The 27,475-nt window shown below is 37.1% G+C and overlaps 1 protein-coding gene across 2 annotated transcripts in view; it reads left to right on the top strand.

Annotated features, from left to right (window-relative positions):
* The window catches only part of ADAMTS3 (ADAM metallopeptidase with thrombospondin type 1 motif 3), a 267,203-nt gene that overhangs the window by 189,177 nt on the left and 50,551 nt on the right, over positions 1-27,475 (top strand). For both annotated transcript variants that reach the window (XM_070263712.1, XM_023637986.2), the window contains one exon: positions 18,401-18,600. In XM_070263712.1, the coding sequence (XP_070119813.1) occupies positions 18,401-18,600 (200 nt within the window). The remainder of the gene's footprint in view (positions 1-18,400; positions 18,601-27,475) is intronic.

The raw sequence follows: 27,475 nt of genomic DNA on the forward strand, positions 1-27,475 counted from the left end.
ATTTAAAGTGTTTTTGTTATCAAGTTACTTTTTTGGGAGGAAAGAAGGCAATCTTGGTGGGAGTCCTTTTGCCACTCTTGCATAAATTATTCTGCCTCAATTTAGATTGCTACATTATGTCTTCCAGGGATTTTTATGATGTTCTCCGAAGTTTCATGTTTCCATGCTCATGTGTCAAACAAGGCATCGGCATATGATAGAAAAGATTTATATTTAAATCTTTTTGTGTTTTTTTTTGTAGTTTTTTCCTGATCTGTAATATACGTACAATAAAGTTCAAAAGTCTTAAGTTTTCAGCTCAGTGAATTTTTACAAATAGAGCCACCATGCAGGGGCTGGCCCGGTGGGGCAGTGGTTAAGTTCCCACATTCTGCTTCTCAGCAGCCCAGGGTTCCCCAGTTCAGATCCCTGGTGCGGATGTGGCACTGCTTGGCAGGCCATGCTGTGGTAGGTGTCCCACTTGTAAAGTAGAGGAAGATGGGCATGGATGTTAGCTCAGGGCCAGTCTTCCTCAGCAAAAATAGGAGGATTGCCAGTAGTTAGATCAGGGCTAATCTTCCTCAAAAAAAAAAAAGAGCCACCATGCATATCGCTATAGAATTTTTTCAGCATCCCAAAAGCTTACCTTGTACCATCTTCCAGCCAGTACCCAACCAAAAGTAATCAATATTCTGAATTCTATTGACATAGAGTAGTTTGGCCTTTTCATTAAATTAAAATATATGATATAAATTGAATTATACAGTATTTATTGGGTTTTTTTCTCGTTTCTTTTATCTAACATTATATCTGTGAGGGTCATCCATGTTGCTGTGTGCCGTAGCAATTTTCTCTTTTTTATTACTTTATACTATTCCATTGTATGAATTTACCATAATTCATTCCCCCCAATCTATCTCCCAGTTTTAGCTATTATAAATAGCTGCAGATATTCTTATACGTGCATTATGGTGGGTGCACATATGCATTCATTTCTGCTTAGTTTTTGTATAGGAGTAGAATTGCTGTGTCATAGAGTATGCATATATTCAACCTTAGTAGATAGTACTAAATGGTTTATGAAGTACTGTACCAATATACATTCCCACCTGCAGTGTATGAGAGTTCTGGTTGATCTAAATCCTATCCAGTGCTTGGTATTTTAAACTTTTTTCCAACTTTAGCCATTGCTGTAGATATGTTTTATCTGGCTTTCATTTGTTTTTCCTGATGTTGAGAACCCTTATGTATACTTATTGGGTAGCATGCTCTTATTTTCTCTTTTTTTTTTTTTTTGAGGAAGATTAGCCCTGAGCTAACTACTGTCAATCCTCCTCTTGCTGAGGAAGACTGGCCCTGAGCTAACATCCATGCCCATCTCCCTCTACTTTATACGTGGGACGCCTACCACAGCATGGCTTTTGCCAAGCAGTGCCATGTCCGCACCCGGGATCTGAACCAGTGAACCCCGGGCCACCGAGAAGTGGAACATGCAAACTTAACCGCTGCGCCACTGGGCCGGCCCCGTGAAATGCATCTTTAAGGACATTTTTAAACATTGGATATCTGTCTTATTGTTTTGTAGAAGTACTTATGGCTATGAATACTTTGTCAGTATTCTGTATTGCAAATATCTGAATATTTGTATTGCACATATTTTCTCCAACCCCTTGGCTCAATGTCTTTAAGTAATGTTTAGTTTTCAGTGTAGAGTTCTAGCACACCTTTGTTAGATTTTTCCTAAGAATTTGACTTTTTATAATCTTTTAAAAGGTATTTTTTTTATTGTTTGTTGATAAATTTCAGTTCTCATTGTTTGCTGTTAGTATATAAAGTACAAGATTTTCTGTATTGGCTTTGTAGTCAATGACTTGCTTAACTCATTAATTCTACTAGTTGATCTATAGGTTCTTTTAGATTTTCTATAAAAACAATTTTGACCTCTGGAAACCGTGACAGATTTATTTCTCTCTTATAAGCCATAATTCTTTTAATTTTATTTTATTGCCTTACTGAGGTTTTTTTGCCACTCTGCTCATATCCACAGAAGACTGAGAAAGTACTGCGAGTATTGATTTGGGGGTTACAAATAAATTTTAGTGAGTAGGCAAATCTGTAAATACAGAATCCAGAAATAGTGAGGACTGGCTTCATTTGATATATATGTATCTTAACTATAATATAATATCATATAATGCTATAATGTACAACTCTCTACATTATGGTAAGATGTAGTTTATTTAAATGTAACCTTACTCTTGGATGTATAAATTGTCTCCAGTTTTTCTTTGATATTATCACTTCCAGTACTATTAGAAACGTCAGTAACAGTTAGCAATTATGTTTTACTTTCCCATTCTTTCACTTTTTGCACATTGACACATTATGATTCATTAATATTCTCATTTTCTCTAAACTCAAACCATTAACCTGCTGATTTGTTCACTTGTTTATTTAACAAATATTTATTGATCTTTTAATGTGTTTCAGGTTCATTGGACTACTTTTTAGCACATTTTCCCATTTTTAAAAATGGACTCAATCATTAATTATCAGATTATTTTTTAATCACAAAAGTATTCTGCAGTCAAGAACCTTTATTTATGTCCTTCTGTCTCCAGTACCATGGAATCAATATGATGAAGAGCTCCACAGCACATAGGATAAAGGTACACTAGCTCTCACATATCACATGCTTCATATGTGAGTACCACTGTATTATAACAAATATTTTGTAGTGCATATCTAGCATCCAGCCTTGTTCTTATTTGAAGTCATGTGCTGTGGAGTGAGTTTTATTTGTGACTGTATTTTGCTCTACTAAGAACTTACTCTGCTATCCATTGAACAAGAGAAAAAGTATAACTCATGAATTTACCCTTGAATACTTTTTCTTCTTTTCGAAATTTTGGCTTCACAAACTGTAGTAGAAAGTCCTCTGGGAATGCTGAATATATCAATCAGAGTCAGATGAGATGATCCTTGGACCAGAGAAGACTTTGAACAGTTCCTTTAAGGATTTTTCAAGATATTGTTTTGCTCAGGTAGACAGCATTCTAGGCTGATGAAATAAGTAAAATGGCAAAAATGAGTAGATTGTGTAATAAGAAATAATTAGATGAACTCTTGCAGAGAAACGATAAAACTAGGCTACAGTAAGAGATATGTACTTTAGGTAGTGAAATGTTTGGCCAATGACAAAAGGTTTAGATTTGATGAGGAAAGGAAATTTGTTCTACTAAAGCTCTTGGAGGAACATTTAAAGAAGATAATTTAAATGGCCGAATATAGGCGAGGTGTAGAAGACAGAGAAGAGAGAAAGGGAAGACACAGTCCAATAGACAGAACCTGAAATGTAGTACAGATGCAGAAATACAGACAGAGTGGCAAATCTAAGAATATTGTGTAGCAAGAATTACCAGAATTTGGCAATGGCCAGATAAGGCAAGCAGAGTAAAAATGACTTCAGGGTTTTGATTTCCTGGAGAGGGCGAACAGGAAGATTGTTGAAGGATATATTATGTTGAGATAAGTAAATGCTTTGAGGATATCAATAATGCGAAGACATTGGAACAGCGATTAGAAATGTCCTGTAACTCAGGATATGTGACTTAAGGGTTAAATGCATTAGAACTCTATGACTGAGTGATTTGTCCAGAGGAATATGTGCAAAAAGCAAAGGGCCTTGGGTGAGTCTCAGCCAGTTGCTGAGGAGCACAGCATCCACCTAAAGAGACATATGGGAAATTCAGAGTGGAGGGGAGTGAAATGTGGAGCCGAAAGACTGCATCAGTGAAGAGACGGTTCTCTCTGTTGAAGAAAGCAAAATGGGCTGGAAGTGGAGACAGTGGCCTAGAGAGAAGGGAAAAGAAATACTGATTTGACTCAGGTCAGTGTCTGTCCAGAAGGAGCTGTACTGACTGAAGCTCAGAATGGAGAGGGGTAGGGAGGCGTATCTACAGTTTGGGAAGTGAAAGTTATTTTTAATTACAAACCAGACAAAGATAAAATGTTCTTCTAGGAATGTTTTGTCTAAACAAATGCTTGGACTTGGTCAAGGAGTTTATAAAATATTAATTAAGAGCACCTGACACATCATAGGTGCTCAATAAATCTTTGTTAAATGAATGAGTGATCTCTTTTCTCTGCCTTGTACACAGCCTATGGTTTTTGGGGCATTTTCTGAACAATAAAAGTATATTAATGGTGATCTTGGTGAAGCAGTTATATGGAAATGTAAGCAAAAGGCCAAATTGGATGCAGTTTCTGAGGGATGCAGGAGAGAAAAATAAAGGTATTAGGCAAACTCCACAAAAGTATAGAATCACAGAAGTGGAATTCTAGAGATAGAAGGGATCTTACAGGTCATTGACGAGCCCAACCCTCCCAATCCCATGGCTGTGGATTTGAGACCGAGTTTTGTTAAATAACTTACCATATGTTTGTCAAGGTTCAGTTCCAGTAAACTGAAACCACACCAGCTATTTTAAGCATGAAAGGATTTAGTATAAAGAATTAAGTGCACATTAAAATTGTGGGAAAAATTGAAAGAGTAGCCTCTAGGCTTGGGCTCCAGGACTAGTTCCCAGGATGATACAGCAGAGTGGCCCACCTGGGCAGCTGCTATTGCTGCTGAGGTCAGAGAGGGAGTGAATGAGCCAGGTGCTGCTGTATCTGTTCACTCCAAGAACTTGCCACTGAAGATATTCTTTGAGGATAGAAAACTGCCACTATTGCTACTGCACTTTGCTCTCAGCATCCATGCAGCTAGTGACTAGACCTAGGACGCTGCTGTAGAAAACCCCACTGCCCACAGTGTCTCCCGAACCACAATGGTCACGTCTGACTTCAAATCTCACATGAGTGCATCTAATCAGCTTAACAAAGTTCTCATCTGGAATCCTAGCTATAAGAGCGCTGGAGAACATAGTTCCAGCTTTTGCTGGAGTACACACCACAAGGAGGTTGGAATGGATGGCAACTGCCGACTAGCCATATTCGCCACTCCAGTTTCCACAAGTAGGAAAGAACGGCACTGCAACAAGAAGATGGAAGCCCTGTTACTGCAGCCTCTCTGTTATCATCGAACACAAGTGCACAAAAGAGAATTATATAGATTCAGCCCTGCCTTCTAGAAATCACATTCTGAGACCGAGAGACCTGGAAGTGGGGTGACCACTTAATTTATTGTTCAAACTAGGACACATTTGAGAGTGAAAGAGAACATTACTGATATTTATGCCAGGATAACAGACATGATACAGAACTGCCCCAGGAAAACCGGCCCTAAGCCTGTCTATAAAATATGTAAGATTCTTCATGGTCTTGCTTCAACCTCCCTTAGCAATCACATCTCTCAACACAAATCTCCACTTACTTTTTGCTCCATCCTCTTTGAAGTTCTATTCCCCCAATATATCAGTACTTTCCAGGTCTTCTCCACATGTCATGTCTGTTTCCTCGACACGTTTATCCACCTGTCTAACTTCTGTGAAGCTTTTAAAAGCTAGCTCAGGTGTCACGTCCTCTCTTGAATCATTCTCAAGATTCTTCCAGGTAGAGAAAATTGGTTCTTCTTCAGTTGCATACTTGCTGTCTGTTTATTTCTCTTCCTTTCCTGTTCACTTGTGACTTCCTCAGTGATGGAAAATGGGCTTATTCACCTTTTATTCCTAAAAGGTAGAAGGGCTTATTCACCTTTTATTCCTAGAAGCACTTTCTAAGCTGAAAAATTGCTGAAGAAATGTTTGGAAATGGATGGATGAAAGGAAGTTAGGAGGAGAGGAATGAAAAGAAGAAAAGAGGGAACGAGGGCAGCAAGGAATAGGAGAGAGGGAGGAAAGGAAGGAACAAAGGAGGAAAGGAAGATTGTGCGGGTGGCAGGAGGAAAGGAGGAAATGAGCCTTTTCTAGTAACTCACATTGTCGTGTGTGAGGATTCTCCTTGTATTCCCAATCTATTAGATCTTTAAAACTACTGAATGAGTTGAGATGAAATCAACTGCTGCTCATTTAGAAGTAAACTTACTACCTGTAGTCTGGATTTCCCATCTGATGTTTAAAGAAAATATCAGTATTTATAGACTTGGATGACAGTCAGTGGTTAAATGTTTTCACTACATCTATGTTAATCTATCAAATACGTCATTCCTCAATTTGAGTTGAAAATATAAATGTTTAGATTTCTTGCTTTACAAATGCAAAAAGATTTTTAAAATCTAGAAAGATAAATTTACATATACTAAGATTTTGTGCACCATGAATCATCATTATTTCACTTTCTTTTATTCATCACAAGATGATTCCTTTTCTGAGTGGTTTCATCTTGCTTGTTGTGACCCTTATTGTTGATTTTAAGGGATGACCCCCAATGAACCCTGATTTATAGAATTTATTTCTTGCCTTTATCTCTGTAACATGACTTCCCGAAGTTCACCCCCAATTTTCCATCATCTAAATATGTTTTTTTAAAACCGAGTTTGTAATTTTCTAAAAAACTCAGTGCAAAACATTTTCGGTGAACATTTCAAACGTTGTGTTCTTTGGACTGTAAGGAGACACCTATGTTTGCTAAGGTTTTAATTTTTTGAACTCTTTCTATGTTTGTGTTAAGTAACAAGTAGCTTTTTTGGGGGCTACTCCTGGAAGACAGTTTCTTTCTGTAAACATATTTATAGTACCTTTTGGCTTTGCCAGCTTTTAATGAACAAAGAAGGTCACATTGTTTTGTGAGAAAGGTGGATAGAATTTATTTTTCTGAGGTTTAATAAATGCTGCTCAACCTTAAACTTCTCTCCCTTCCATATGATACCATGTGTTGCAAGAATGTATTCAAGAAGATTTAATATCTTATAAAAGTATGATTTTTTTTTTGATTAAAAGAATGTTGTCCGAGCTTTTACACCAAACGTTTCACTACTACCTAACTTCCACAAGTCTGAGTGAATGTGTATAGCATGTCATTTAGGGAAAGCTGAATGGGTATAGAAAATTCGAAGTCATGTTACAGAGTAACATGCCTATAAATCCAAGCTTCTCAACCACCATGTGTTCTTAGCAAAAGCAAATTAAATGAACTTCTGCTTCTGGCCAAAATGGAATAACAAAAACTGGATCCACCCTCCTGCTTTAAACAACCTGAAATGGACAAAATATATGAAACAATCATTTTGAAGACACTGGATATCTAGAAGTGAAGGACAGTGACCCCTAAGAGATGAGAAACAAATGAGATGATCCTCAGCATTACCCCGGTTTACTGTCTGTCGGGTTTCCAGGCTGAATCTCAGGGAAGGAGAACCCAGGCTGAGCCTAACAGACGCTCAGATTTGAGAAGCCAGAGCTGAGAGTCTGGGAGATGAAGGTCGCCAGAGTTCACAGGACTGAGCGTGGGAGAAGAGAGAGCTACACAGAGGCAGAGCTCTGATGAACTGTACAAGTTCCCCTGTAGTGTTTAGCCAAGTCCTGATCAGCACGTACATGTGAGGAAACTATGCAAACGTTGGAACAGACCCACCTGAGAGGATTAAAGATAGCAATGCCCGCACTCCCATGGGGCTAGGAATAGTGCTTGTTCCCGCTAGACAGACTGGAATGTCTCATGATTCACTCAGTATCAGACAGCACACAGAGGGGTCTTGCCTCAGTAGTCGTGAATAATTAGCTCTAGATGAGTGCTGCTCTGAGCCCGCTTAATATATCTTAAAAGCAAGACCTGAAAGGCCCAAACTGTTTTCAAGCAATTTAGCTGCACCCAAGAACAAAGCTCAAGAATATTGATAGGATAATACCCTCAAGGACAATCTATGTTGTCATAAATGGCCAGATTTCATCATTTCTTATGGCTGAGTAGTAGTCCATCGTGTATAAATACCACATCTTCTTTATCCATTCGTCCCTTGATGGGCACCTAGGTTGCTTCCAAGTCTTGGCTGTTGTGTATAATGCTGCAATGAACATAGGGGTGCAAGTATCTTTATGCCTTTGCGTTTTCAGGTTCTTTGGATAAATACCCAGCAGCGGGATAGCTGGATCATATGGTAGATCTATTCTTAATTTTCTGAGAATACTCCATACTGCTTTCCATAGTGGCTACACCAGTTTACACTCCCACCAGCAGTGTATGCGGCGGGGGGGGGGGGGGGGGGGGGGGGGGGGGGGGGGGCGGGTGCGTGGAGGGGGGGCAAAAGGGATGATTAGGCTTACATGTGAGGGGATGGACTATGACTAGTTTTTGTGTGGTGAACATGATGTAATCTATACAGAATTTGAAATTTATTACGATGTACATCTGAAAGCTATATATTGTTATAATCCAACATTACTGCAATTAAAAAATAATAAATTAAAAAAAAGAATATTGATAGGAATACAAGTACATCCAAACCCCACATGGTAAAATTCACTATGTTAGACATCAGATCAAAATTACCAGGAAGGCAAAGAAGCAGGAAAATATAACCCAAAATGATGAGAAAAATCAGTCAGTCGATTAAAAGAAATGTTGGAATTAGAAGAGAAAACATCAAAACACCTACTAAAACTGTATTCCATATGTGAAGAAAAATAGAAGATATAAAAATACTCCCATTTTTTTTGCTTCCATATGATCACTAGTATCTGGGAGAATGTATTATAGGTATATGTTTGTATGGGTAAAATGTAAATATAACAATGTTTCTTTCCTCTGTCATATTTATTCCTTAGATGAAGAATAGTTTTATTTTAACAAGTAAATGTCTTTAGTGGAAATTCGCTTTAGGAATGGCTCAACAACTTGATTTGAATGCAAAAAAAGTGCTATGTTACATTTAACTTGGATAATGTCATCATTTGTGGGTTAGGAATTACACTATTCCATTCATAGTATTTGATAGCAAATATTGTCTGTCAGAAATTGTCTTAAGTTTGCAATAATTAATGTGGCTTAAATATATTGACTATATATGATATAATTATAAAAGCTGACCTTCCATCTGAACATAAGTCAAAACTGTTTGATCAGTATTATCCAAATGAGCTTAGCACTTTAGATTAAAAATAAAATGTGGAATGACTACTTCTTCAATATTTTAATGTTATGATAATATATATCTTTAAATCTATGTTTTTATAACTCTGTTTTAGTAAAAATTTATTGGAGGTAGCTTAGTAAAATTTTCTTGCATCATGATAAAAAGGCATAAAGTGAATTTTTAATCACAGGATAAAATTCTGGTCTATGTTGTTGATATGTAAATTCTTACATAATCTAAATGTCACCTTTACTCAACCTTTTATAGGTTGTCTACAAAATCTGGAAACATAGGTAACATTTTATTTTTCAGAGAAGAGACTGAAGATATCCTCGACAATATTATGTATATTTGTCTATGTCTCCAGACTTTATAGACATCTGTGCTCTTCTTTAAATGGTGAACAAGAAGATTATATCTTACTGATATATCTTAATAGACTTCTACATTCTCATGAAGTATTTTTCCCCTGTAAAAATATGTTTTAATTGTAAATTGTATCAACTGAGCATTTAGCAACAAATAAATTACAAATACATATGATTAATCATTTATGTTCAAAAAGCCATGACAACAATAAGCATCTTTAATAATTTAAAATAGTGAAATTATGGCCCAATTATTTTTTTTTAATTTTTTTTTTCGGATGTACATCATATTTTGAATTCTGGATACATTACATCATGTTCACCACCTGAACACTAATCATAGTGCGTCCCCTCACATGTGAGCCTAATCACCCCTTTTGCCCTCCCCCCTCCCCCCTTCCCCAATGGTAACCACCAGTCCAATCTCCAATGCTATGTGTTTTTTTTTTTTTTTTTGTCGTGGAAATTTATCCAGGTAGAAGATTTTAGTGATCTTCTAGCACAGTCCATTTATTTTACAGATAAGAAAACTGAGGCTCATATAACTTTGGCATCTTTCCAAAAATCATAGATGGATCGTAGCAGAGCTGAGCCTAGAGCTCTATTCTTTTTGTATTATTTTTCTATTGCTGCATAACAAATCAAGAACTTAGTTTAAGCCACTTACTGCCTTAAAACAGCACTCCTTTGATAGCTCACAGTTCTGTAGATCGGGATCCAAGGTGACTGGACTGGATTCTGTGCTTAGGGTACCACAAGACCAGAACCAAGGTTCTAGCCAGGTTGAAGCCCTATCTGGAGGCTCTGGGAAAGAGTCCACTCCCAGGTTCCTTCAGGTTGTTGGCAGAACTCAGGTCCTTGTTGTTGGAGGACTGAGGTGCCCATTTCCTTACTGGCTGCTGGCTGGGGTTTACTGTCAGCAAGTAGAGGCCTCTCGCTGGTTCTTGTACAGACTCCCTTCATCTTCAAAGCTAGCAATGGCACATCATAGCCTTCGCATAGTTCACATTTTTGGCCTTCCCTTCTGCAACCAACCTGAGAAAGCTCTCTGATTTTAATGGCTCATAACGTTAGATCAGGCCTACCTGAACAATGTCTCTAGCCTTCAGTCAAACATGCCACATAACGTAATCATAGGAGTGATATCTCATCATATTCACAGGTTCTGGGGATCTTCGTGGGACCATTTTAGAAGGTCTGCCTACTACTATCCTGAATCTATTCTGATTTTCTTTGTATTATACCTCATTTTGAAAGATCTATAATATAAATATGAATACAGAGTTTACATATATATATAAAACATTTGCATATATCTCACAGAAATATAACTTTGATATTCATGTGGCTCACCTCATCACTTTCCAAGATCTTTGTCCATTTTCTGCCTTTTGAACACCTTATCTAAAATTGTGCCCACCTCCCCTTGTGCCTCTTACTCCAGTCGTTCTGTTTTATTCTTCTTACCCTGCTGAGCACTGGAATGTAAGTTCTCTGTGGGCAAGCTCCATGTCTTCCTTGTCCACTGCTGTACTTCCAGTGCTTAGAACAGTGCCAGGTCAAGTAGCCATGTTCTTTAAATATTTATTGGAAAGAATAAATGGCAAATGTTAATATTCATAGTTCACTTAAATTACTATTAAATCATTCCATATGCCTTTGGAGAAAACTTTAGCGTGTTCAAGTAGAGTTTCTGGGGAAGTTTGAGGTGGAGAAACCTTCCACCCTTAATAAAATAGCATATATGGAGCAACTGATGGGAATCACTTGAGCTTTGAAATTGACAGCTATAAATGGAATCCTATCTCTCTTCTATGCAGTTGAGCCTACTTAGAAAACTTTAATTTCTAGCAGTGTCAGATTGCTAGAATATAATCTAGTAAATTGGATGTGGACTTCTTCTACTCTTCGATTTAATAGAGCTCAACTACAAAAGCCATAAATAAGAAAGATTATAATTTAGTCAAGAGGATGAGAAATGTTAATTAAATGCTATTAAATGTGTAGAGTAGTAAAATTTGCAAATTCAAAACGGTACTATCTTCCAAAATTAACTTTATGATTTTAGCTAAATGAGAGCAACAGAAGAAACAAAATAGGAAACAGATCCCTAGTAACGAAGCCTTTCATTTAAAAATGAAATAAAGAGAATGAAATAATTAATTTGGGAGATTAAACAGAATATATCATCCTTTTCAAAGGACTGTATAGTCTAGTAATAGTTTATTTAAAAAGAATGAGAAGGAAAATGAGGACAATTGATGACTGTAGGGTTTATTAATCAGGATTCTTTTAGTTTCAAGTATTAAGGAGTAACATCAAACTGTCTTAAGCAAAACTGTTTTAAAAAGGAGTAAGAGAAGAAAATGAGATGGTAATGAGTTTATTAACTTACAAAACTGAAAAGACCAAGATTTTAGGATTGGTTGAATTCACAGGCTCAAAGTCGTCATTGGAGTATTAACTATTCTCTCCATAAGTAATCTTCCTTTTCCTCTTCTTGAATTGAACTTAGACCAACGACTATCCCATGCTGGCCCTAAGCAGCTCCAGAGTTATATTCTGCCAGTTCCAAGCTTAGTAGTGAGAACTTCTCTTTCCTAGGAGCTCCAAATAAAACAGCACTTGGTCATAGTTTCATTGGCATGAGTTAGGCCATTTGCCATCCATTAACCAATTACTAGAGTCAAGGAAATGGAATATAGTGCTTGGCCATGCCTGGGTCAATGCCCACTGCCAGAGCTGAGTAGAGAGGTGTGGAGTAGGGAAGAGAGGCCAGGTGGTGTAAATATCTGTAACTATATAGTCTGCCTGGAGAAAGATAGTTCCCTCTCAACCAAAGTTACCAGATTGGCAAAGAAAAATACAGGATTCTCACTTAAATTTGAATTTCAGATAAACATTGAATAAGTTTTTAGTATTAGATACGTCCCATGCAATATTTGGGACTTGCTTATACTAAAAGAAATTGTTGTTTATCTAAAATTTGAATTTATCAGAGAATTCTGTATTTGTCTGACAACCAAACATCGTTTGGTTTCTTTCCCCACACCCAAACATTTCAGTGATTAATTTAAGGAATGGTTTGAATGGGGCTGAACAGGCAACATTGAGGAGAGTCCACTACCATGAGAATGAAGGCCTGGACCTTTCAAAAGGCATTATGAGGCCAAAAGACTGCAGAAGGGGTCCCTAGGCAAACAGATTATAATAAGAAATTAAACACAAACTGCGTGAATGCAAACCAAGATAGAATAAAAGAGACCAGTGGAAAACTATTACTAGGGAATGTAGGAAGAGGAGGATCTGAAAAGGAGGATAAAGTAGGGTGAGTTGCCTGTACAATATCCATTTCCCCTCCTCCTTTATTTCAAGGCCTCACCCCTTCATCTTTTTTAAGGGGACCTCGGTATTATACACAAACCCACACTTTTCCTAAACATGTGCTTCAGAGGAGGCTGGCCTCAGTGACAGGGGTTGATTCGTGATTGAACTAAGATACAGAGGGTTCTGTTCTTATTTTTACATGGGCATTTGATTCAAATCTGGCCACTGAAACATGTAGTTAAATGTACCTGAGAGGTGCTAGGAAAGATTTTTGCCTACTCCTAAGAAAGATGTACATGAAGATACAATTTGTATTACCTGGCTATGATGCTGAAATTGGTGCCGCCATTTTGACATAATCAAAGAAGCAAATCTGAAGACAAAGCTTGTACACCAGGAATGGCAGGATATGGAAGATGGAAAGAACTGGGTACTTAATGATCTACTAATGAAGTGATTAACCCGGGAATCGCCCTGTCTCTGGACCTCTTGTAATGCAAACTAATACTCTTCCTGGTTGCTTGAAACACTTCAAGTTTTCTATATTTGTAGCTAAAAACATTCTAACTGACATATAGGGGATTCTTATTAAAAGTCAGGATTTTCTATATATATCGGACACCGAGGTGACTTTTGTATTGTTTGTTTGCGGATGATCACAAACTCAAAGCATGAAAACATTACTTTTTTCATTTACAAGGTAAGTTTTCCATTAAAAAAATGCCATGTGCTATCCTTAAAGTAGTCAGTGAAAACAAAAGCAAATGTGTATTTTAGAATTAGAACTTTTGGGGAAAAGAAATCACGGAAAGTAATATTCATTCAATGGTAATGCCTTTTTTTAAAAAAAGCAACAGTTACTTAATGAAACTTCAGAACTGACATCATAAATTGGCCTGAATATAGTTCTTTGAACTAGCATTACGGAATTTCCAAGTTGGTGAAAGATTCAGCTGCTTTTCACAGAAACATTTTATATCTTGGGAGAATGGTGCCCCCACATATATGGAGATACTGTTACCGTATCTTTTTAGGAATTATAACAACATAAACTTTTTAAAAAGATATCAATGGAAAAGTCATTAGTGGATGATACAAACAGGCCAACAAAATTATTTATTAACTCCTTTCTGCTTCTGATGTTAACAGATGACATTTGTTGGTTTTTATGCCTGTTTTTAGCTCTGATCTTAGGATCTCGATGTACTTTTGGAAACTCCAGCTTGTGGCATTTCAGTCACTGCATTTTCGCTACAGTGTTCTGTTCATGAAGAGTGCCAAATTTCTACATATAGACTCATTGTGTATTTGTTGTTACTGCAAACCAGTATGATTCTTCCTCATTCTCTGAAGTAGAGGCACTATAAAGAAAGCTGCTGTGGGACGTTTTGGTAAAGTGAATCTTACTTTATTATTCACTTATGAACATGAAAATTACCTTTCATTCCCAAAGGGAGTAGGAGTGTAGGGGGAACTAGACAACAAAATTAAATATTGTCAGTGTCGTATCTGTTAGGGCTAGGTTCAGAGACATATAAAAGAAAACCCAAGCATGGCCTAAATGTGATGGAAGTGCTGCCCCTCACGTGTAACAACATCTGGTGCTGGGCAGTCTAGGGCTGGAATGCCAGCTCCACAGCCGTCGTGGGGTCAGATCTCTGCTTCATGGCTACCCTGCCATACTCAGCACATGCCATGATTCCAGTGTCATCTCAGAACTCGACACCATTTCCATGTTCCAGGCAGCAGGAAGAAACACTGAGGGAAGGGCTAAAGGAGCGTGCCTACTGGGATGAATCCCGTTCCTTTGAGAAGCCTTTATGGAAGCCCTCCACACAAGCCAATTTAAGCCACTGAGGTATAAGCAATACTTCTGCTCATATCTCATTGGCTTATCCTTAGTCATGTGCAATCCTTAGTCATCAAGGAGACTGGGAATGACTTCTAGCTGGGTTTATTGCCGCCTCAAATAAAACTGATATTCTGCTCCTAAGGAAGGAAAGAATAGATAAAGGGTAGATGATTCTATCACAGTATATCACAGTATGCTTAAGATTGGATTCCGATTCCAAATGTATTTGTATCAGATTCAGAACTTGATCAGAACTTTTGTACCTTTCCAATTTTACCTTTGTCTCCTGTACTTTTTCAGACCATAGGAATTTCTTCTGGGGTGGGGAGTGATTTCACCAATCCTACACTTAAATCTCCTGTAAATATAATTAGTCATATAAACATGCCATATTGCATCCTGACAGTGTCTTAAGCCCAAGTGTTCATGATCAGCAAAACAAGTTTTATTGTACTTTATCTATTTGGTAAGTTTAAAATTCTGATTTAACGCTAACAATCCTATATTTAACACTAAAAATAACTGTATTTATTGTCACTTGATTGTTCACCTGTCTGCCCCAAAATATTTCACTTCAATAAAAACAGGCTTTCTAGCAAAATTATTCTTTTCTGAAAGTTCCTATACAGCAATTGGGAAGCGAGAGGGTACAAAAAATGATAGAATCAAAAGCTTTCCAAGATACTAATTAATTCTTATCAGGAACTCCTAAGGTAAGTTTCAAAAAGTTTTAAATTTTCCAAAAAGTTTGAAAAAAGAAAACTCACTCACTCTAAGGACTAAGGGGGATTGCCTTTGATCCTTTGATATTTCTGAGAAGCTTGAAAAATACTTTGAACATCACTTTTCTGGAATGAAGCACGGGGAACAGTAGCACACTCTACCTATGGCAGGACCTTCCAGATTTTTTTTCTCACCTCTGTTTTAAAAGAACTATAACTATTTGATTTGTACTATATAAAATAAAATGTTGAGGGGCTGGCCCCGTGACCGAGTGGTTAAGTTTGCGTGCTCCGCTGCAGGCGGCCCAGTGTTTCGTTGGTTCGAATCCTGGGCGTGGACATGGCACTGCTCATCAAACCACGCTGAGGCAGCGTCCCACATGCCACAACTAGAAGGACCCACAACGAAGAATATACAACTATGTACTGGGGGGCTTTGGGGAGAAAAAGGAAAAAATAAAATCGTTAAAAATAAAAAAAATTAAAAAAATTAAATGTTGAGAGCTTTAAAAAAAATCAAGGCTTCTCTTAATGGGAAATCATCATCATCATCGTAGTAATGGTAGTAAATACTCTTTTTTGAGGACTTATATCCAAACACTGTGCACAGAGTTTTTACTGTTATTAATCATATCATCACAGCAACTCTGCAAAGTAAGTATTATTATCCCATTTTACCACTGAGGCTCAGAGAGATTAGGCATTTTAAATGAAATCACACTGCCAGGATTTGAAGCCAATTATATCTGATTATAGTTGCCCGTGTGACTGAGCACTTGACTGTTACATGATAAAGTAGACATGGGGGAAAAATTCATTATAAAGGAAGATATTTCACAGCCTCAGAACTGTCTGGAATTAATAATGATGTGTGTGTGTGGGGGGTGGGGCATATAGATAAAAAGGGCCAGAAGTTATTCCACTGTTTTTCTTGGAAATGTTTGACATAGTCCACTGTAGAAATCATAGAAAAAAACATTGTACGGCACAGGGGGACGTAAGGGACAGAAGTATTCTTGATTGAATAAAGGCAACAGTGGAAAGAAAAAGCCTTCCTTCTTCCCTCCCAGGTTCCTCATGCAATGAAAAAAAGAGGTTCTCTTCTCTTTCCAGAAAACCGCTATTTAAGGAGGGATGCAAAGACCAAACTAAAGGTGTGTTAGAACAGAATGAATGGTCCTTCTGAAATAAGTGCTCAGCCTTCTTCATTCATGCATCAGACTTAATGATATGATGACATTGCAAGTATATTTCCATTGGACACTGTTGCTGACAGTTCTGCCAGAAAGAGCCATTTTTAGAACTGGGAGCTCATGTATGAATTTGCTATTTGTATGTTAACTCTCATAACCTTTCATATTCTCGAGTGTGTGAAAAGACTCGAGGTTAAATAGTAAAGCTGTTTGCAGGTGTAGTCTCTTGCCCTCAATGTGGGTTTACAGCTCTTAAAAACAACTTTTGAGGAAAGCTTTCTGTTTGATGTGGACGATGGTGAGAGTTATTTATGTATTGTGGAACCAATGTGATTTCCCAATGAGGAGAGAATTCCCAGCTAGTGATCTAGCAGTTGGGCTTGGGTCAAAGTGAATTACAGTATAGCTTTCAAACCTGAGTAGTCATATTCAGAGCTGCCCATACTTGTAGGGGAGGTTGCTGGTGTGTCTATATATTTTTTAAATGTGGAAAGTGAGTGGGATCTGTCCTTCCACTACTTCTGATCCATGTGGCTAGGGCTTGGTCATCAATCTTCCTGGCCAAGAGACACTCCCCCGCCACCCCCCAACTTTACTAAAACCACTAAGGTGGAGAGGAAAATGACTATTCATTAATGTCAGACACTGATTTAAATGGCTTACAGGCCACAGTACAGCATTAAATAAACCTTCATATAAAGCTTGAGTCAGAATTGGTTCTGTCAAACTTGTTTTTAGATATGTGGTTGTTTTAGACATCAAGGCAGTTCATAAAATAAAATTCTTTCCAGGTTTTATGTATTTGAAATGGAAATTAATATACTTTCAGCTTTATACCAGCAGTTTTGAATATGATCTTTTATTTTAGTATCCAAATGATAGATTTCGTTTTTTTCAGTTCACCAAAACATTTTCTTCACCAAAAATATGATACTTAATCTGAAGGCAGATAATCTAGGTACTTGGAATCTGAGAATTCCTCTCTCAGTCTTTCTCTCCACATAGACAGACAGACAGTTAGATAGATAGATAGTTATAGATGTGGAAGTATATGGATATATGGATATATATCTCTATATATATGTATATGTGTCCCTCTGTGTGTGCATGTGTATGAAATGTCCATTTGGAAAATAAAAAAATTAAATTCCTTCACTACATAAAATAAAAAATTGTTTACGCTTTTATTTTTCTTCAGATATAGCTAATTTTCTGACTGACTTCTTCTTTTGGTATCTCACAGATTCAGATATATAGCAATTGAAATGACCCGCTACAGAGATGATGGCCAGTATAAATGTGGAGACCTAAAGTGTTAAGTGGCTATACCTTATATAGCCACTTCTTCCCTAGCAGCATTCACTAGAAAACTCATATACTCATAAGAAATAAGTAATATATGGTGACTAATAATCGTACCTCTACATGCTGTTGTGTTGACGTGGTAGAATTTGATTTAAGTTAAGGCTACTGGAAAAAGAAGTAGTTTAAATTTATGTGATAGAAAATTCTACACTCCATGATTATAGTAACTTAAATTAACCACTGTAAACTTATCAACACATGATTTTAATTTATCATCTCCATTTATTTAATAACTACTTAGCCAGCACATATTCTGTTTCCCTGTCTTCCCTGCACTGGAATACAGCCGAAGGAGGACTAAACTACTTTTATCCTCACAGAACATTCAGTCTGGCACGGTGGTGCTGCTTTCTGTACAATAATATTATTTGACCCTCAGTGTTGCTGTTCTATGTTGACGTTACAGGAGGTCTGTCTGATCATATGCATGTGTACATTACTTGAGGAATAAACTGAAAAGCAGGATCTCAGTGATTATGGATTATAGTGATAGGCCCTCTAGAAGATTCTTTTTTGTGGGAAGTTATTAGAAGGCCCACTGGGGAATCTGAAATGCCTGAGTTCCTTTTGTTTCTTGATAGAGTCGGATCTGGAAGGCCTTGATGATCTAGGGACCGTTTATAGCAACGTTGACCAGCAGCTGAATGAAACAATGAGGCGCCGCAGACACGCAGGAGAAAACGATTACAACATCGAGGTTCTGCTGGGAGTGGATGACTCTGTGGTCCGTTTCCATGGCAAAGAGCACGTCCAAAACTACCTCCTCACCCTGATGAACATTGTGAGTAGTGACTCCTTTTTGAGGCTTTTTGATCTTTTAATTCGCTTCTCCTGTTTTGTTAGTGTCTTTTGGAAACCTATGTGAGGGTTTCCATGACTTCACCCCAAGTCCAAAATGTGTACGTAACTGCATTAAATTCAAATATTGATTTACATATTTAACATACAAGAAAACAGAAATCAAGGAAGCAGGAAGGAAAATTTTCTTTTGCGTGGTCAACTAGTTTTCCTTTGTCACCAAAGGCAAATCATAAATTTAAAAAGTCACAATGAGATGGAACTATAACATGAATTATGATTTTCATTTTGTTCTGGGTTTGATCAAAACTCTCAGGACTTTGTCCACATGCCTTGATGTGGACCATGAAGGATGAAATAGTTCTTTTCATTTTGTGTCCCAGGATGACAAGGAGTGACTTAGGCCTGATAACTCTGTATGGATGCTTGTTATTAGAGCTTTTGAATAAGGCTAATATTTTTCAGCATTATATGATTAATGGTAATATATGTACAAAGCACAGTCAACTCTTGGCACAGGGCTGCACTGCAGTCATAAAGGGCTCATTAAATTTGTCCTTTATTTCTCCTTTATGAACCTTACTCCTATCCAAAAGAAATTTAGTCAACATCCTCAAACTGTTCTTTTTTTTTCCTTATGAATTCACAGAGAGCAATTAAGGAGAAATAATATACAAACCACCTATTTCTAAAAGATAATTGAGATAGTAATACACTCTATTTTATATATTTCACTTCAAAGAATTATAAAATACCTATTATATTGATCTAGCAAATTTATTACCTGAGCGTATTCTCTCTCTCTTTCAGCTTTGATTTTTAATTTAATTCCATTGAGCATCTACGTTGTTTACCTTCTTTTTTCCATGCTTAAGATTAGATTTCAAACAATTATACTGGAGAAGAAAAATTATTAATTTTATTAATCATGATCTTATTTATAATATTTAAGCCTAAATGTTAAATATGTTTTGTTTGTTGTGATGTCAGTTTATAAAAGTCTACATATACCATGTCTCTGTGAAATGGAAGATGAGTACAGAAATTCAAACACATTTTTGTTTGTTCATGAACACTAATTCCTGTTGTGAAGACTAAACATCACTCAGAAAACAAATTACCAGCCTTGACAGTACGTGTGTATAGAGGATCACTGTTGTCATGATATGAATGCCTTTAACTCTTGACTAACTGTTTGTATGACTTGCTAGTTGTGTAACTTTGGGCGTACTGCTTAGCCTCGCTGTGCCTGCTTCAGTCTCTCCATCTACATAAAAAGAAAAATAATTAGACTTCCCTTACTAGGAATGTTGAGAGGATTAAATGAGTAAATACAAGTCATGTGCTTTGTACAGTGTTAGATACATATGCATAAGTATACAATCATGTCACAGTTTTCCAAATGAAATTTGCTTCCAAAATTACCTAAAATTTAAAAATTCCTGTGGAGATGCTATTCCCACTTACCTCATTCACTGTGTCCCTGGGCTGCTTTCTTCTACCACAAGGAAGTCAATCAGTCGATACAGACTTGTTAGGTGCTCAGAACTCTAGAAAGCTCTTGGAGTAATGCAGCAGAGATTTGACATGGTCCTTGTCCTTACTGAACTTCTAATTTAGTAAAGGAGGAAAAAATAAATATGTGAGAAAATTAAAAAGTTGAGCAATAAGAGGCATGCTATTATTACAACGTATATTGTAGGCACTGTATTATAAATGCTGTAAGACTTGAGACAGAGGATTATGACAACAGTCATCCAAGTTGTGAAGTGATGAGAGTTTTAGATCAGGATTTAGGAGGCAGAGCCCTTCGCTCTAGCTCCATTACCGATTGGCTCTGTGACCTTGGACAAATCGCGTCCCTTCCTGGGATTTAGTTTCTGTGTTTATCAAATTCAAAGGCTCAACAAGATGTTCATTAATTCTGTAATTCACCAGGGAGCTGGGAGTTAAACGGAGTCTTTAGAGATTTGTTTTTCTCCTGTTGTTTATTTTGCTTTGTTTGTTTGCTTTTGTGTTTTGAAGGACACATGCAAATATAAAGGATTTCTAGGTAGACTCTATCGACAAGAAAGTAGAAATAGATGTAATATACTGACCAGACAGTAAATCTAGTTTGAAAGGTGTCAAAGAATAAAGAAAGTGCTACATTTTAGGTTAAATAACAGTCAAAAGAATTGTTTTGTTTTTAATTCCATTAAAAAGGTTAGCTAATAGGCTGAGTCTCTGTCTCAAATACCAGGAATTATTCTAAAGTTAATAGAGCATTGGAGAATGGAACTGCACAAGAGAAAATAATTTTTAAAATTTAATAAGTTCATTGCATCTGAAGTAATTGTTGTAGATAGGGGTTTGGGGGAGACAATAATAACACTCCTCTCCTTCCCTTCCCAAGGTCATAACCAAGTGAGTGATAGAAACAGTGATCAGACAGATGGGGAATAAATAGTTTTATTACTGATGAGAGCTGAATTGCACATGACTTAAGTGCGTAGCCACAGAGACTTTCCTTATTCTAAATTAGTGATTCTCAACTGAGGGCAGTTTGTCCCAGCTCCTGCCTCCTGGGGACATTTGGCAATATTTGGAGACATTTTTGGTTGTCACGACTGTGAGGAGGTGTGACTACCACTGGTGAGAGAGGCCAGGGATGCTGCTAAACATCCTATGACACAAGGACAGCCCTACACAGCAAAGAATTATGAATTCTCCATCCCAAAATGTCAATAGTGCTGAGGTTTAGGACCTTGTTCTAAATTAGACAATCTTAATCACAACCCCTATCCCTTTCTAGCTGGATCATGTCAGGTTTCCCCTATAGGGGCAGACAGGCAGCTTTAAGCATGACAGACAGTGGAGAGAATCCTTTCCTCACCTCCTCACCCCCCATTGCCCTGTGTAGGCTGTTAGATCCAAAACACTGAGATGAGCATGCTCTAATATTATTTTGTCTCAGATTCATCAATTAGATAAGAATTGGAGACAAGAAATAAACCAATAATGATATTTTAATGAAACTGCTTCATGGGAATTGGGAGTCAAGAAAATTGGGTTTTTCCTTTAATAACGTTTGAGTAATCATTATCTCCTATGTTAGCCGTGCTTTACGAGTTCCCATGGTTATGTAAAATCATGGCCCACCAAATTTGAGCCCTACACAGACACAGAATCTGTCTTTGCATGTCAGATAGGTTCAGACATAAACTGTAGGAGAAAATTGACAGCAAAAAAGTTTATCTCCTTGCGTTGATTTGGGGAGAAACATGTTTCTATGGTAGAGAAAAGAGCTGGTTTCTTATCATCTCATTTGACACCTTTGCCTTAGTTGAGTAGTCAGCAAATATGTTCTTCCTTTAGTTTGTCTGGTAGTTAATTTAGTTTCCATACCAGAACCCAGATGGTATTCACTACACAGTTGCTGAGCTATTGGAGCACTCTCAGGTCCAAGTAACTTGCTTCGTGATTGTTCCTTTAATTTAAACTAGACTCTTTCTTAAAGGAAAGCTTGTATTTCTTATTTCCTACTTTCTTATCTTGAAAAGTTCTTAAATCGTTAAATGTTAAACGTCTATTTAATAAAAGAATGGATAAATAAACAAATGAGTATAAATAATGTAGAGGAAGATTATGAACAATATTGGGAGGGAGAAAATTTGGACTTAAAACAAAGGATAAGGATGACAAATGGAGGCTTTTCATTAGCTTAATGATATAATGAAAGCACTGGGTAAAAAGCAAATTAACATTTATTGGGTGATATATGTTTTTTCGAGTATATTTCAAGATGGGAATTATTATTATTATTTTTCTAGAGGAAACAAAGGCTTTAAAATGTTGATAAAGTTGAGGTAAATTTTTAAAATTATTTGAAGTATGTAAAACAGTCTCAAATAGTGATAACATAGTGATGGTAATGATTAAAAGAAGACAGAGTGGGGGCAGGCCCAGTGCCTTAGTGGTTGGGTTTGCATGCTCTGCTTCGGCAGCCCAGGGTTCATGAGTTTGGATCCCAGGTGCAGACCTACACACTGCTGGTCAAGTCATGCTGTGGCAGTACCCCACATACAAAATAGAGGAAAATTGGCACAGGTGTTAGCACAGGGTCAATCTTCTTCACCAAAAAAAAAAAAAGAAGAAGAAGAAGAAGAAGAAGAAGAAGAAAGGGTGGAGCTTCTGACTTGCTGAACACATGAAGGTGCTGGGAGGGTGGTGCACTCAGAAAGAGCATGGAATCTCCACACTTTTTGTGCCCCATACATTGCCCTATGCATTTCTTCCATTTGGCTATTTCTGAGTTGTATCCTTTATAGAAAACTGGTAAATGTGAAAGAGGCAGCAAGCAGTCTATAGTGGAAAGGCAAGACAACCTTGGGTTCAAACCTGCCCGCAGCACTTACAAGGTGAGAGGCCTCATACCAGTAGCAACTCCTCAACACTTCAGTTTCCTCACCAGTTAGATGGGGATGGCCATCTTGTGCTCACAGGAGAGTTCTAAAGAAGGAAGGAGATTGTGAACACAGCATGCCTGGAACTGAGAAGGTGCTGAGCAGATGGGCAGCTTACAGTTGCTCTAAAAGAACTCAAAGCTCTTCTCACAATTTGCTCTTTCTCCAAAGTCAACTAGAAAGGGAAATGGGGCTGATAATGTGATGTGAAGGCAGACACGTGTTTGCAAGTATCTGCGATGAATCAGACACAGGTGGAGGGCTTTCCCAAAACAAAACAGCAAATTTGTGAAAGATGTAAACAAGGTAGCACTTTTCTCTGAGGTTTCAAGGGTCAAGTGAACGAGTCTGAACAAGCTCCTAGGTAATTTTGATATGACTTCCTAAGAGGAGAAGGATGCCCTCTTCCCATCCCCCTGCTCCTTTATAAATCAGTGAAGGAGAGAATAGTCAGGTGCCTTCATTGCCTTTCATTTTTAACTCTTTTTTATACATCTTGAAATTTCTCCAAGCCTTGTCTATAAAGAAGAAATAAACAGATATGAATATATTCTAAAACAGCATGACTATTGCCCATTCTTAGATTCTTGACTAGTTTTTATGTTTCAAAGAAGAGATATGCAGTGAATATATGATTTAATAGTAAATAAAATCAATATTGAAAATTATGAACCATTACTCTTAAACATCAACTTTTATTAAAGTATAACTTACAAACAATAAAATACACATTTTAAGTGTAGAGTTTGATGAAGTTTTATTAAAAATTATATTTTTGTTGCAGCATAGTTCTTTTTCAGATACCTTCAGAGTTTACAGTAAACAAATTTAGTCTTGCCTATCTGTTCTTCCCTTTCTCAGTAAATGGCACTTTATTTACCCTGTTATTCAAGCCATAAACCTTCTTTTATGATAGAGATGTTTTTCCCTCTTGGGGATGTACTTTACTAGAGAAAATTAAGTTATGAATAAATATGTATAATGTAAAATCTAGAAAATGGTAATTGACTGAGAGGGAGTATAGATTGAGTGCTATGGGGGGAAGAGTATTAGAGATGTCTTTGAAGTAGGAGAATGAGGAAGGATATGAGGAAGAAGTACGCTTGAAATTGGCCTTGAGTGTTAGTTAGAAGTTAGTTCTTTGGAGATGGATGCTAGGGAATTCCAGGCAGAGAAGAGAGCTGAACATTCAAAGCTCCAAACAGATGCTTGGCATATATTTAAATTTGGATATATATAGGTTGCATGAAAGAAATTAATGCAAAATAAGGAAATGAAGATAGATCGCAATTATACAACTCCAGAGGGTTTTTCTTCTGTTACTCTGTTTATAAAACCAGTCATTGAGCCAACAATAGATGGGTATTTACTATATTTAGGATATTGGGAGAATATAAAGGTCTTGGCAGGTTAATACCAGGAAGCAGAGTTTGGTAAAGGTGATGAAATGAAAACAACTCTTCTAAGTGTTAGTTTGATCTGAAAGAAGTATAAGTCGGTGCTGGAGGATCATGTCCTTTTTTTTTATTGGAGCTAGTTAAATTTTTACCAAATTATTAAGTGAAAGTCAAATAAAAGGACATAAAACATATGTGTTCCATCTACTCTAATCCTTTTGGAAGCTAGAATTTCTCTCAGACTACTATAATACCTAACTAGTATTTACGATCATTCATCTTGACTTTGTGGGTCATTGGCATTTTTCTTTCTTTACATATTCAGTTCTACATATTTTGGTGATAATGTTTAAAGCCATCAATATCTTAATGTTATCCTTTCTTTGTATCTTGCAATACTGTTCTGTTTAATATAACCATTTATGACAGGAGAAAGGAAAGGTTAGGGAAGAATGAATATTCTAAGATTGACTAAAATGAACCCACCTAACTTGCTTCCTAGTCTAGCAATCCATAAAGTAGGTCCTGTGTTGGTTTTCACAGTCATTAATAAATTGGTATCAAAGTTTAAAATCTACATGTATTGGGACTACTAGGCAAAATAGCAAACTAATGTTATTTGTGTAAAAGTGAATCTACTTATTCATTAAACATTTATTGAGCCATCAGTACAATGATCCCTGCCCTCAAGATGCTTACAATATAAAAGAAAGACCAAAAACCATGGTGTTTTTCATTTGCAAGGACAATAAGAAGCATATTAATGTAATCCGTTTACTTTATAGGTGAAGAAATAACAGCACACATATGCTACACTGTTTCGGTTAGAGTGGCTATTTTTGCTCAGAAGAAATAAGATACGTTGGTTTCAGAAAAGCTCATCTTTTCACAATTTCTGTAGTGTTCAGAACCCAAGCAATAGGTAGTAGATATCATGGCAATTAAAATCCACATTCGTGCCTTTGTTCTTTGGTCTCTAAAAATAACCTCTTTCACATTGTTCTTTCCTCCCCTGCCTCCTCCTTTCTGTCCTTCCTGGTGATATTTCATTTGTCAAGATCAGGATTGACTATAATCTATGAACCTTTCATGAATTATTCCCTCCTTAGTGTAAAATTTGTGATTCCTTAACAGCAGTTCTCTAATAAGCTGTTTGTTCCTTGTGTGTGGTTACTGTCCATTATTAAGCTTCATATTTACAACATCAGAAACCATGACTGCCCCATAGTACACTGCAATGAAATTTTAATTGATTCAGTCTTTTAACAAAACTTTTAATGCTATATACCAGGTATGTAGTGGTAAACACAAAAGGCTTATTTCCTGTCCATACTAAGAATGCAGACTGATGGAGAAATCAAATAAACACATCATAAGTTATGATAAGAGCTATAGAGGAAACCAACAGTTTTCTTGGAAAGGGATTAACAGGGCAAATGGGTGATAGGGACTATACATAGATGTGATGGTCAAGAAAGCCTTCTCCCAAGAAGTGATGATTCAACTGAGACTTAAAGTAAAAGAAGGAGCCAGCCCTTGAACAAGGACATGTGTTTTAGTTACTAAAAGAAAGCCACGGTGGCTTGAGTCTAGCATGCCAGGAGTCAGGTGGGGCTTGGAGAAGAAGGCAAGGAGCTTCATGTCTTCTTTTATGTTAGAAAGAATAGATTGGAGACGTTTAGGAACAATGAAGGCAGACCAATAGGAAATCAATTGTAGATGTCTACGCAAGAGATAATGATTTATTGGACAATAGTGATTACAATAACAAGGGAGTATTTATGGTAGAAACAATAGAATTTGCCAGTGGATCAGATTGGGGCTGAAGGAAAGGGGAGGAATCCACCATGATTTATACTTTTCCAGCTTAAATACTGCTGGATGATGGTGCCATTTATGTAGCCAGAATGTTATGGAACCAAAGTGGGTTCCCTCCTGGGAAGTTAAAACAGACTCTACACAAGAAGTAGTTGTCTCACAAAGTAAAGTATATTTGCGGCAAATAGGAGACCATGAGGAATCATTTCCAGACTCAAGGCATCCCAGAACAAAGGGAAGCAGGGACATTTATTTGGGATAGGGAATGAATATTCAAAAGGGAGAGGTGAGTATTCTGTTGCGCAGACTCAGTTGGAAACCATGCTTCTAGGTACACTGCAGGTTATGGTAATAAGGCCTAATCTCCTCCTGGAGAGATCTTAGCATTAAAAATAGGGCAAAGGTCATAGGCAGAGCTCTCTGGTGAGGCTTGGTCCAGTTCAGGGTGGTTGGTGATTGCATCTCCTTAACATAACAAAAGAAAAAAGAACAATTTGGAAAAACAGTTAAAATATCCAAACCCACCCCTGAGTTCCCCGGGGTAACTCGTTGGTGACAGGAATAGTCTATGAAAAATAAAAACGATTGTGTGGAATCAAGGTTAGTGATGAATACTTTGAAGGGGTTTGAAATCCTGTAATTTCAGATCTAGATTCACAAGAATGATTTAATGTTATTAAGGATGAAGGCTTAGACTGCTACCAATTAACATTTAGCCTTTGCTCTGTGCCTGATCATGTGCTAAATACTTTCTATGAAGTACATCATACTCCTCAGCCCTGAAATATGTTCATTTTTAGTCCTACTTATAAATGAGGAAATTGAGATTTAGAGAAGTTAGGTGACTTTTCCAGAGTTAGACAGCTAGTAGGGGGCATAGCCAGGATAGATCTCTCTGCCTTCGGAGCCTGATGCTCTTCCTCCCTAAGCTTTACTGACTCTTATTTCAAAGTGGAGGCGTTTTGTATATCCACTGCCAAATAAAAGTCTGACATCTTTCCTTTACCTGTTTCTGTGTCCTGTTAGAAATACAATTCAGTCATTGAAATGAAAATTCAGTTACTTCCCTGATTGAATTGAATCAGCTAGCCATCTAGTTTAAGATTCTCTCTAACAGGGTGATGGAACAGCTTAAAAGGGTGGGTTTTCTTTCAATGTGCCAGATGTTCCCTGTCAGTAATGCTTAGCTGTCTGTGGC

Source organism: Equus caballus, chromosome 3 (genome assembly GCF_041296265.1).
Source record: "Equus caballus isolate H_3958 breed thoroughbred chromosome 3, TB-T2T, whole genome shotgun sequence".
Lineage (NCBI taxonomy): Eukaryota > Metazoa > Chordata > Mammalia > Perissodactyla > Equidae > Equus > Equus caballus.